Here is a 13,569-nt window from a genome sequence, read left to right on the forward strand (position 1 = left end):
CGATGAAAGTATTTGTTAGTTGCAGCCGTAACATTTAATCAGGGTTTTTAATTTTTTTTCCTCCCGAGGACGTTCGAAGTGAAGCCTGACCACCTCCGTCTTTCGTAATATTTCAATGCGTTTCAAGTTAAAGTAAGCAGCTCGATCAACACATTGTGTGATGTCGTCTTCTGTCGTTATGGAAACGACAACTGGGGGTCAGGTCGGGTTGTGGCGTTGCCATGAAAACGGGAATTTATCTCCTGCACGTGTCGCGCGCGCTGAAATCACATTTTACCCTTCGCAGGCAGAGCTGCAGTTCTGTGCATGTTTTGATTTTGAAGTTATTAAAAGAGGAAGAAGAACTCGTCCAAGTCCAGCAAGCTGTTGCCAGGAGAGACGAAGCAAAAAGGGAGCATCGGTTGGGTGTCGCAACACGTCTTCTTCAAATACACCTGGTGTTCCTGGGCTCATCTTGATGGTGTTTTTAACGTATAGCTCCAAAAAAAAAAAAAGCATTGGTGATAACGACATCGTCGTAGAGGAGGAAGCTGACGAGGAAGATGGAACTGGAAAGAAGCCACCGCGTCCCCGACGACAGACGTAAGTCGTCCGACAGGAAGTTGGTTTAATAAAACGGTTCTGAATGCGAAGTCTGAGCTTTTTGTTAATAAGCTGCAGCAGAAAGATCTAACTGACTAACCGGGCGGACATGTTCCCCCGGGTGGTGTTTGTGCAGTTACCAGAGCGTGAGTAGAAACATTGGGATTCAGTAAAAATAATACATCCCATATTTGTGTTTTTAGTAGGTAAATTTGGAAAAAATCACAGACTGAACTTCTCAATAATGAATAAACTACCAGGTTGCACAGTTCCCGACCAACACCTGTACACCACCCTCTGCAGTAAGGGTCAACTAAGTGGTCTATAAATGTTAAGTATAGACGACTGAAGTAAGTGGTTTGATCCATTGATTGCACATATAAACTTGACCAAGCACCAATCTGCTGGTCCGAAACTTTTTCGTTGTATTCAAACTCTTTTTAAATAACATTATCCAGTAACCTCGGTCCTCTCCCTCCTTGAGCTTTTTTTTTTGTAGCTTTTAGATTAAAAAAAAAATATATATATATATATATATATATATATATATATATATATATATATATATTTTTAGCTGCTTGTTTGAACGCACTCGACACTCGTCTTTTATTTTGAAACTCCCGTCATCGGTCCATCCCGTCCGGTCCACTTGAGCACAAGTATCAATGAGATGATTTGTATCCTGTTAAAAGTCCAAAAGTTAAGAAGTGAATGTCTGATTCTAACTAACGAGTGTTTTTGACAGCAAGTAAGACATTTCATTCTTGAATAAAACTTTTTGATTTAAAAAAAAAAAAAAAAAAAGGTTCTCGCTGCCACGATCGCCCTCATCACGTCATTATCTCAGCCTCTCTCCACGGTATCCACGGCGCCCGTACAACCCGACACCCGGCTGCTAAACGATTCCCGAGGGCGGCTTTTGAGGATCACGCTTACCGTATTTTTTTTTTTTTTTTTTGGTGCTTTTTTTTGACGATCGCTTCCACTATTCGTGACCCAGTTCAGTCAAACTGTCGCGGCGCATGAGAGTCTCTACGATCTCCTCCTTTTTTTTTTTAAAGCATTGCATCTCCTCCTCTTCCTCCTCCTCCTCCTCATCCTCATCCTCCTCCTCCGACATTGAGGCGCTCCCCTCAACTCGGTGCATCTGCGTTAATAATTGAAGCGCCTCATTCGTGTCATCTTTCCGAAACGCAAAGGAAGGAACTAATGAAAAGGCCGCAGCGAGTCTGGAGATCGTGGGGGAGGGAGGGGGAGAAGAAGAGGAGGAGAAGATGCTGCTGGGAGGATTTTTTTGTTGTTGTTGCACCGTGTCAGAAGGGTGTGATGTCTCCAGCCTCATTAGTGTTGAGAGGAGGGGAGGGGTGAGACTTTATTCTCGGTTATTAGGGAGAAAAAACAAAACTCCGTCAGCACAGCGACGCTGGGTGTGAATGTTTTAATAAGTGCGTCCATCATTTACCTTTTTTTTTTTTTTTTTTTTCTTTCCGTAAGCAAAAACCAGTCACACATTGCTCACGTCTCACTGGTCATTGATTTCTCTCCCCCCCCCCCCTCTCCCCCCTCTGGTTTCAATTAAAAAGTTCCCACCCAGAGCAGGTGAAAAACTATTCAGAGATAATTCACACCTTATTAACGCCGGAGCACCTTCAAGTACACGTGTTTAATTTCCGCTGGATGAGCAGAGGATCTTTGTCTGTGATGAGGTGGCGGATGGTCCCAGCTGGAAAACAGACGGTTTGGAGGCTTTAACTTGATGCAGCGCTTTTCACAGCAACAGATAATGACGTGTTTTCGCACCCTCGGGTGAAAGCTTTTAAAAAGTTCCACCTGAACCGATGCAGACGGATAATGAAGCGGCACATCTGGAGATTTTTTTTATATTTTTTATTTTATTTTTTTACACTTTCTAAAATAACTTTCGATCATGTTAGAAATAATTAGACATTCTGGACACTTTCTCACCTAGACCTGGATGAGAAGTTTGATACCACTGTATAATAAATGCGAATGCTAGCTGTTTACTTCCTGTTTCCAGACTTATGCTAAGCTAAGCTAGCTGGCTGCTTGCTATGGCTTTATATTTACAGTACAGGCACAAGAGTGGAAATTATCCTCATCTCAAGCAAACAATATTTCCCAAAATGTTGGGAATAATGCTAATTATTGTAAATATCAGGTTTTTGGTCTTAATACTAGATAAGATATGCATTAATCAAAGCTTCCTTTATTTGTCATGCATAGTTCTATTTCAGTATTGGTGATTAAAAAAAGATGACATGTGAGAATAAGTCAAACTCAGACACTTTGAATATATGTTTTATATGAATAATCAGAATGTCGAAATAAGCAATAAAGGAAAGAAAACCGAGAAAGGAAAAAAAAGAAAGAAAATCTGTCAAAATCTTTCTAATTTCCTTCGGCGTAGTGCAGCGTTAGTTGTTCAGAGTCATCGGGGCGAAATGAAAGCGGTTTACTGACGAGTCTATTTTTGTCTGCCGCACTGCCGAAACTCGAGAGCTCATCATGCCAAATTCCCAGCGCTATAAAAAAAACAAAACCGGTATCGGTGTCATGAGAATACTTCCTTCTCTGGGTTTCTACTTCCTGTTTACTGTACAGGCGCTGTCAGGTGACCGGTTTGATGCAGAAGTGAGAAACTAGAATTCAGCTCGAATCAAAGTGAAAACGCACAAGGCATCCTATTTTTATTTATTTTTAATTTTTAATTTTTTAAACCAAAATAACATAAATAACAGCAGATGAACTAGAGGGGCAAAACAAACTAAACGGATGCATTAAAAACCCCAAAAACTTTCAGCGCTTTTTTTTTTTTTTTTTTAAATGACCAGCATGCTTTATGAATACTGACAGTGTATTTCATTTCTGAATTTCATATTTTCTAAGTTGTTTATCTTGAGGCAAACTCCCCCCAGTGGAATCTTTTGATGTTCCTTAATAAGGACGTCGGTTCCCCGCTAATGCCACAAAAAAAAGTGTCCGCAATTTACATTAAAGTGCCTAAAAGTGGTGGAAGCCTGTGTGTGTGTGTGTGGTGTTTGTTTACCCGTCATGTTGTAAGAAGCCGACAGCCGGCTACGTCATCCAGAGGTCACTCCGAGTTTACTTTCGTCTGCGATGCACAATTTCCTCGACTGTGTGGGAGGATGAGTGATGATTCCTCGGTTCATTCATAGTTCTCTCTCTCTCTCATGTTTTATCCCTCTTTTTAAAAAAAATATAAAACCTAGTGATCTGATGAAAAATGCAGTACAGTGGTCTCCAAAGAAAGTTGCTCCAACTCCAAAGGCGTCTAAATCCACCCTCAGGCTGCCCTTTTTTTTTTTTTTTGATTTTCTACATTTATAGATCAATATTTTATTTAATTTTTTTTTTTTTAAATATGACAAATCCCCATCACATTTTCCCAAAGCACAAGTTGATGCCCTTTTTTCATTTCTGTGTTTTTTCTGTTACTAACATAAACATATTCAGCCCACATTTATAGTGGACCAAGAATGTCAGCAGTGTCCTTTTTGAGGCTTTTTATTTTCTTATAAAAAGACGACATATATATATATATATATATATATATATATATATATACGCACACACATTATGGAAAGAGTAGATTATGCCTAAAAATTACTAAATTAAATCTAACATGGAGGCTTGTATGCCTCGCCAGTTGTACACAATTCCCGAGTCTCTACTCCCGACTCCATTATATTTTGTCCCCCCCCCCAGATAATTAATAAGTGGTTTGTGCTCAATGCGTCTTCTCCTTCTGTCTTCCAGCCCCGACGACATCGGCAGCTGCTGGTACATCCTGTTGTCCGGCTCCGTCTTCATCAAGGAGTCCATGTTCCTGCCCAGAAGCAGGTAGGCTCACCTGCTCTTGAACATAAACTGTAGCTGGCGACTCACCGCCCCCTTCGAAGCCCATTTAGGAGATTAAAAAGCTAATTCTAGACTCGCAAGAGAGAGAAGATTTTCATTTACACTATCTCCGAAAAGGTTTGTTTCCACTCTTTATCAACTTGCCCTTATCCAGAGGAGTAAATGCGGATGTCTTCTTTTACCCCAAATTGGCTTTTTAAACATTGTTTGCGGAGTTAAGATTACAGAGGACACCCCGGCTTGTTTATATCTGAAAAGGGGACATTTTATACCTGATAATTACTTTTTTTTTAAAGTAAGAATAAAGAAAGTGTCACAACAAGTTTAATTTTTTATATATATATATATTATTATTATTTTTTTTTTCAATGTGCACGACTCGGCTCAGAGAAGGATGCTGGGCTGGGCTCCAAATCTTTTACTGCAATTCTGGAGAAACGAAGCCTCGTCTCTCGCATACGTTCTCTCTGTGCCCTCCCCAAGGAATAGTACCGAAGGAGAGGAAATAAAGGAAGGAGGCATAACGTTCACGTTGATGTTCGAAAGATGCTCTATAAAACTTTCTGGAAAATGTTTACAACTGAAAAATAGCTGCACGCAGTTGTAAATAAACAAAACGCAACAGATTTATACAAATAAAATATCACTACATTCACTCGATTTTTAAAGCGTCTTGAAAACGAGCTCCTCCCCAAAAAGAAGACCGTAAAACAAAAGACAAGTGAAACTAATAAACGTCCAGTTGGTAAAATATCAGAAGCACTGAACTTCTGATAAACTACAGAACATTTTCCTCTAAGGGTACAAATTCTACATCCAGACATATATATATACGTTGAACCACCAGAAGTGTTGACCTGTACACCTTCAAAATAAAAGTCTGCAGTACAAACGTGTAACAGTATACAGTCAATTTGTGATGACGTCAAATGTGTCTTCATAGAAGTTATATAATTGCTAACAAAGTGAACAATAACAAACATTTAAAAGTATCACATTGGCTACATTGTAGTGTGTTATTACGACCCATGTAATGTTAAAACCAGGGGACTTAGTCAGTCAAGTGTTACCCAGGACTTTATATTATCCAAAGCAGTTTTTTTTTTTTTTTTTTGTAGTGTCGGCCACATTAAACAGAAGATATATTATTGTTGTTCTGGTTAAAATAGAAACAAATACTGTCGTCTTTGAGGAAAGAAAAGTGGTAGAAAGCCACTTTGTCACCGGAGCCCGCCCCCTTATTATGCATAATATTTAACCACAACACCCTCAGAGGACTTAAGAACCCCCCCCCCCCCCCAATGCCCCCCTTCCAGCTCACAGCAGCGATCGCCCCCTTTTGAAAGCCAAGATTGCGATTTCACAAGTGGCTCTGTTACATGGACCGGCTCCGTGGGCGTCCTGAAAACAATGATCTTTTCATCCATTAGGGCTTGCGTAACACACACCTACGGACGGGCCACGCTTTTAATCGCGGTGCAGAGCCGTCCCCCCGGCATTATTGCTGCTGCTGCTGCTGCGGGGGGTCGACTCCGGTCATTCTCCGGATTCGCAGGAACGTGGGAGGCATTCAAAAGGGAAGACTCGGATCGGAAACATGCCAAAAAAACCCAGCTTCTTCCCTCTTAAATGTGACCTTTTCTCAGTTTGGCCAAGGTGAAAATGTGCACGTGGGACGCCGGAGGGGGATGGGGGGGGGGGGGGGGGGGGGGTTGCAGGTTGCAGGTTGCAGGTATTGGCAGATTTAAGTTAATGCCCGACCGCAGTCACTGGCGAAAGAGGCCTGCTGAAAATGTTTACTAAGCGCGTGTTGCAAGGAGGCCGACGCAGGGGTCCACTCTGCTGCAGGAGATCCGTGGACGGTTGATAATCAGCTCACTTTTCTTTTCTTTTTCTCTTCTCAGTGATGCCAGCTGCATTGCGCAACACTTGTCTGGTTTCTTTCACCTGAATGAAACACAAGATGCGCAGTATCACTTCTTTCTTTTTTTTTAAAATCACAATATGAAGCTGAATGATTTCATCCTCGGGAGCGGAGCGTAAAGCTGGAAGCAGTTTGCATCCAGCCGAAGGGACCAGAGAAATCAATTAAAAATGCAGCAAACCCAATCTTTTAAATACGGCTTCGTGTTCTGACCCGATGGGTCCCGCTTGTATGAAGCCTGAGCACATGCAGGGGGATATTTGTTGTGACGCGAGGAACTGAACGGACTTCCTGACTCTCTTTTTAAACGTGCGGATGGAATCGGGTTTCAGACCTCGCCCAGAAATGGCCGCTCCGATCTCCTCTGGCAACGAGGTTGCAAACCCGATATGCTTCCATCACTCCCTCACTCGGTGCTTCTGTCTCTCTCTCTCTCTCTCTCTCTCTCTCTCTGCTCCCCCTCCCCTCGCTGTGGTGAGATGTGATCTGGCAGGAGGAGGAATGACTCAGTCACTGGGATGGGGGGAGGGGGGGAGAAGGTGAAGAAGCCCAGAGGCCAGCTTGAAATCAAATACAACCCAAATAAATAAACCTCAGCGTGCCGGTGACTCGTATTTAAAGCATGTAGAAACGTGTGCTGTGCAAAACATAATTAAAAGAAATCCCTAAATGGAAGGGGGGGGGGGGGGGGGGGGGGGACTGGACTTTACAGTCATTAAAGGAGCATCTCTTTGCTGCCATTGGTCCACGTCACAAAACATGTTGGAAAAGTTGTCAAACTAGGTGAGGCGAGCCATTAAAAAAAACGCACTAAAACACAACACAGGATAGAAACTGAGCAATATTCACACCTGACATTCGATTTCTGCCCCACATCTGTCAGTCAGGCTGATATTGTGTCATCTGAACTTGGCATTATGGGTTAAGTTTGATGATTTTTCGCATTTAAAATCCACTAACCTTTAACACAAAGTTGTTGGGAGGGGTGGTGGGGGGCGGTTAAGCAATGGTCAGAACCACAATTTAGACAATAAAAGCGGTTTTAATGGCTTTTTTTTTTCTCCCTCTCAAATCACTTCATTTTCAAATGTTGTGTAATGAACATGTTGACATATTTTTTTAGTTACAGTTTCAACAACGCCCCACTGTATGGAACTTGTAACTTCCACCACGCTACAGATGTTATTAACCCCCCCCCCCCCTCCTCCATGCCGCCGCCTGCCTTTGATCATCACTATCAGCTGCCTGCTGTCAGGTCTTTACCTCCGATCCGTCACGGAACAGCTTCTCGATAATCCGCCTCACCTTAACTCACCAAACTGAACCGAAACGTCAGTTTAAAGGAGCAACGGACAAACCTTGTGTGTGTGTGTGTGTGTGTGTGTGTGTGAACTGCTTGAAGAAAAGGTCAGTAAAGTATATAACATAAATAAGTTTCCCCTCGGCCGACTCATCTGTGACTGCAGATGACTAACGGACGCAGCGATAATTTATTCTGTGTTCCTGCAAAAACGCAGATGTCACCTTTTTTGCTCATAAAACTGTGTGTTCTTGTGGAGGTGAAAAGGCTTGAAAGGTGATATGTTTTGTTTTTTACTGAAAACGACACTTACTGACTCTAATAATGTTGTGAGTCACTGCCAGCAGTGACTCACGTGAGCTCTGCTCCCAGAGCAATGAGGCCGCTGACCGATATAACTGGTTACACTGTAAAAAAAAAAAGTAAATTGATTGTTTTTGACTATAAATTACGAGTGATTCGGTAGCTTTAAATGTGAAGTTGAGCTGAAGAGTTCACTTGGTTCATGAGCTGTAAAACATTTTTAAAGGGCCACTCCACTTATATGTACACAGCCTATCATACTGGAATTTGGAATTTGAAAGATGGAGGTATTTACAGCACCAAGCAGGGACACTACCAAATTGCATTGTGGGAAATGTAAGATTCAGCATTTGTTGTTGTTGTACCAATTGGATCTTTTGTCTCTTGCAAGCCCCTAAAGACAAACGAAGGACATGAAGTTCAATCGCCTGCTGTGAAGTTCGGGTTAAACACTGACGAGAGTTGCTAGTTTCCAGTTATGGTTTATTGTTCACCAGAAGTTTAAAGTCTAATCCTTCAACCCTACTCATTAAATCCGGAGCTGCTGTGTTTTTTTTACATTCAGGCGAGGATCAAAAATAAGCACAAAATAGTTTTTTTTAAAAAGTGGCTGAAGGAGGAACGAGTTGGAACCAAATGTCATGAAAAATAATGGAATTTGTTTAAAGACCTACAGGGGTTAAGTTTTAATTTTGATCAGATAAACCCATAACATGCTTTTATGATAACTGTCATCAAAGTAGAGAAAGGTAAAGCGTATAGAGCATTGAATTTAGACTAACAAAGAAAAAAATGTATTCTACTAATGAGTTTAAGTAACAGTTATTAACTCGTTATTATGGGAACATTTCAGTCCACTCATAAGCTGGCAAAGCATTGAATTCTACAGCATTCACGATGAAAGTTGTTCATGAGTAGCTTTTACCAAAAGGGGAGAACGGTAGCCGTCCACTCATACCCACCCCCTCCGTGACACGCACACGCACACACACACACACACACACACACCGTCCTCTCACTCACTTGTATCTCTGTGACAGGAAGTGAGTCGTACGTTGGAATGCTGGCTGGAGTCAGCGCACCACATTACAGAGAGAGAGAGAGAGAGAGGGGGGCAGAGCTAGAGCCTGATCCACACGTACACACACACACACACTCACACACACACACACACACACACGAATGCACAGTTTCCAGAGCCACGCACTCCGGTTCTCAGACAGCGTTACTCGGGCGTACGCAGGACGATATGCCGCAGTCGCACCAGAGTCTCGGGACTCGGAACGTGCGCGTCGGACCGTCTGCGGACTAACGAGCGGACCCGCTGCTCTCATCTGCCGCTGCGGTCTCTCCGGGAGTCGGGGGTGAGTGTCCAGGCTCCGGCAGCACTTAGCTCCTGTTTATGGCTCACCGAAGCCCAAAAAAAAAAAATCCTGTTTTATATATATTTATATATATATATATATAATTTGTTGTTGTTTTTTTGTCGGGGTTTGTAAATTCAGCAGCAGTATAACCTTCAAGTGTGGAATGTGAATCGCGACTATTGGCGTCATGGGGCGTGTCTTCTTCGTGTCGCGTGGGGAGGGGGAGGAGCTACACGGGATTTATGGCAACTTTGAAACCAAAACAAAGATGGAGCTCCTGCTGTGGAGACTGTGTGTGTGTGTGTGAGAAATGGTTTAAAGATGCAACGATTGAGTGAGTGATGCGTCTTGTAAAAGTTTTGAGCGTCTCTCTCTTTCTTTCCTTTTCTTTCTCTCTCTCTCCACTTCAGTGCCCTTTTCTCATATGTTGTATTTTGGGGACGGGTCACGTGCCATTCTCACATTCTTGGCGTCCCTGTGTTGCCGTCTATTTCTGAAGTGGGGGCCAAAGGTTGTGTGTGTGTGTGTGACTCAGAGGAATTCAATTCCTGTTCTGCAAGGTGAGAGAGGTGGCTTGGGGGGGGGAGGTGGGGCATCAATTGCCTGGATGCACTGATGTCACTCCAGACATGTCCTCTGACCCTCACCTTCTCTGAGCTGGGACTAAAGACTTGCATAACCAGTTTGTCCTTTTTTTTTTTTTTTAAAAGAGCAAGGAGCCCCCTTCCTCCTCCTCCACCTCCGCCCACCTCTCCTCTCCTCCAGCTCAAACCAGGGGTGCAGCTTAGGGATCACAGCGGTGCAGTCAGACGGCAGAATGGATCTGAGGCTTTTGGTGGTCGGGCTGTCGGGCTCGCAGAGTGAAAGGCTGGTGATGCATGCGGGATGACATTCCAGACGCCCGGGCTTGTTGTGTAACGCGGGGGACGGGGGGGAGATGTCAGTCAGTCAGTCAACTGGGAGAGAGAGCTTCAGGGTTTAATGTGAAGGCTAGCAGCAGAGGCTCCCTAAAGAAGCTCCAGTTGTTTTGCTTGTTTATTATTCATGACGTCTCCTTCCTAACTCGCCGGTCACGTATCCGTAAAGCTTTCGGCAAACGGCGAAGCTCTAAAATGCAAAATACCGTGCGCCTAATGCAGACGGAGAAATCAGTCACGTTTCCTTGACTCTTTTCTCCAACGTTCCCGACGCCCCTCGTCTGGGTGTCATCTTTAAGCAACAGGTGCTATCGTCGGTGCAGCTTTCCCCATGTTTAGACCAAGACGAATAACGATACGTGATACCTTTTTTATCACCTTGAACAACAGGCGTCCATGTTTGTTTAAATCACAATTACCACTTGGAAGTCAGAAGCTGGTAATTAAGGAAACTCCCGACGTGCCACGAGTGTGTTGACTTTGCAGCGTCTTCTCAAAGTTGTTGTTTTGAGCATTTCTGGCGAGTGTGCGTTTCCGTTTGCATGTGCCACGTCTTTATGTATTTATGCAGCGCGTGGTATTTTTAATGGCCTCTGCCGGGTGAATCCCCCTTTTTAAAAAAAATTTTTTTTACAAGGGACAACAAAGTGAAGTGGAGTGAAGATAATGATCTTTAAACATCGGTGTATATAAAAGATTGTGCCGTGGAACGTAGCCCGTTTCTGTCCGACACCGATCATCTCTGATTTATGCAAACCTCTTCAACCATCTGGCACATTTATTATCTCTTTCTTATCTTGTTTTTTTTTTCTTTTTTTGTCAGCCAGCGCACACCGCACGTTCCCAGGAGAAGAAAAGCCCAAACCTTTTTACGTCATCTGCACCTGCATTCCTCAGCGTGCTGCATTATTAATAGCAAATAGATTGTGCGCGCACACATCACCGGCGATAACAATTAAACAAATATTTGCACGGGGTCAAATTCTTTGCGGTGTCGATTGCCTGCAAAGAAAAGCTCTCACCGAGCATCCACCGGGAGAACCGCATGTTTTGTTAGGCGCGTTGGGCTTGTTGCCCGATGCACACATCCGCCCACACGGCAGATCTCACACTTTAATATTTGCTCATGGCTCGTCATAGAGCGGCGGAGGCTTTAATCTACCGAACAAGACGCGTTTGTGTTAGGGAAGAAGAAGAAGAAGAAAAAAAAAAACCTCCCACCCCCCCACTCTGCACTTTCATAATCCCTTCTCTAATATCTCACGCTGTCAGTGGCATTTGCCTCCAGGCAAAATGGAGGATCGGATTACTAATGTCAGGAATGTAAATGAAGGAACATGACTGAACGGGTTCTGCTGTGCTGTTTTGACGTTTTCGCTTGGCGGCCACCGCGTGTGGTTGATGGGTTCAGCTGGAAAACCCATGGGTTCAGCCCCCCCCCCCCCCCCAATCATCTTTTGCTGGAAAGAAGTTGCATAAGAATTACGGCGTTTTTGTCTTCTTGTGAGAGAAAAAGAGCGAGTAAGCTCTCCATGCCGCAGCCTTTCTTTTCTTGGCCCTGTGGTGGAATTTTTTTAAAGAAACGCATTAAACTGGAGCCATCGGCGTTACCCCCCCCCCCCCCCCCCAGTGCCGTCCCATCACTCAAGTTGTCTTTGATTTTCAGTTTGTGCTTTCTCAGCAGAAGTTCACCTCGATCACGTGGACTGGTTTGGATAAACTCTTGTTCAAGAGGCATCATCAGAAAGTTTTTTTTTAAAAAAACAACAAAAATGTCGTCAAGTGAAATTGCAGCCCTGGCAGAGAAAACGGCTGACAAAAGAGAAGAAAAGAAGAAGAAAAAACATCACAAAACACGACAAAGGACTGTGAAAGGAGGGCCCGGAAGAGAAAAAGCAGAGCAAGCTAAATTGACTTTTCAAAGAAAAAAAGAAAAGAAAAGAAAACCACAAAAACAAAATCATTATTTGCTCTTTGCCAAAGAGGCAGGTAGAGAGCATCGCCGGGCTCTTTATCTCCCAGCCTGACCGAGCCGTGTACCCACAGCACGTAGCCGCCGAGGGGGGGGGGGCCTAAGAGCATTTAGACCACGCTGTGCTCGAGGTCGCCGCCCGTCCGCGTTGATTGATGGAAGCCTTCCGAACCCCCACGGCCTCCGCACAGGAAGCCGCACGGCGCCGCTCGGTGCTCACTTCACCGGGAGCACGAGACGGGGAACCCTCTCTGGATCGGTTTACACGCTGAAGGCCTCAACGGACCCCGTTCTTGAGTTGAGAAAGAACGGGGAGCTGCTGCAAGAAATGAGGATGATGGGTCTGACGGTTAAGATCATTTGCATTTGGGGATTGATCTAAAACCATCATTTTTTTTTGTCAAACATCTAGTGACGAATGACCATCTCAGGGCTCAAAACGCGGTCCAGGAAAGTGCTTGTTTTGCTCAGCCAGCGCTCCAAAAGATATTGTGGGACAAGAAAAAGCAACAAATCATCATATTTTTGCATTTTATTCTGACTAGATGAATTGTTGCAAAATGTAATAAAAAAAAAAAAAAGAAACTAAATAGAATATAGAAATGAGAAAATGTGAAATAATATAAGAAAATGCTCAATAAATGTGTTTTTTTTATTTTTATTTAACCAGGAAAAGCCTCATTGAGATTAAAAAAAATCTCCTTTTTACAAGAGTGTCCTGGCCAAGACAGCAAAAGCACATTTAACAAAGTTTCAGACACACAACATAAAACAGTGACAGACAATAAAAACTTTAGTAAAACGAAAACTGAGATTCAAGTCATCACATCCCAGTTCACACAGGTGCACATACCTCAGTCAGAAAAAACCCCATCTACAACCAGATGAACCTTCCTCCAACTCCATTGAGCCACTATCAGTTATTATTGTAGTAATCTATCGTTTGAATGCTATAATAATGAGTCACTCATTGAGTTTATCTTTTTTTTAAAAAAACTAAAAATCAGCAAAAGAAAGCAGATGTCGGTCGCGTTCTGAATCGGGAAGATTTAAAATAAAAAATAAAACAAACAAGGAAGTCCTTGTGTCTCTTGCATGGAGGCCGGCTCCTGGACAAAAGGCTGCATTCTTCATTCAAACCCACAAGTTGGATCTCTTCATGCTCAAAGTTTCCATGGCTGCTGCCCCCCCCCCACCCCCCCCTCCCCCCCACCCCACCCCACCCCGCTTCATTAGGCGCGAGGCGTATACTGTACAAACTGTGACGTCGTGAAAGTGGACTTTTCCAGAGGCGGGTGTGTGTG

At 43.5% G+C, this 13,569-nt stretch overlaps 1 protein-coding gene across 3 annotated transcripts in view; it reads left to right on the plus strand.

Annotated features, from left to right (window-relative positions):
* The window catches only part of rapgef2 (Rap guanine nucleotide exchange factor (GEF) 2), an 86,008-nt gene that overhangs the window by 30,411 nt on the left and 42,028 nt on the right, over window positions 1-13,569 (plus strand). For all 3 annotated transcript variants that reach the window (XM_034543057.1, XM_034543055.1, XM_034543056.1), the window contains exon 4: window positions 4,381-4,464. In XM_034543057.1, coding sequence (XP_034398948.1) covers window positions 4,381-4,464 — 84 coding nt within the window. The remainder of the gene's footprint in view (window positions 1-4,380; window positions 4,465-13,569) is intronic.

This window comes from Cyclopterus lumpus, chromosome 10 (assembly GCF_009769545.1).
Source record: "Cyclopterus lumpus isolate fCycLum1 chromosome 10, fCycLum1.pri, whole genome shotgun sequence".
Lineage (NCBI taxonomy): Eukaryota > Metazoa > Chordata > Actinopteri > Perciformes > Cyclopteridae > Cyclopterus > Cyclopterus lumpus.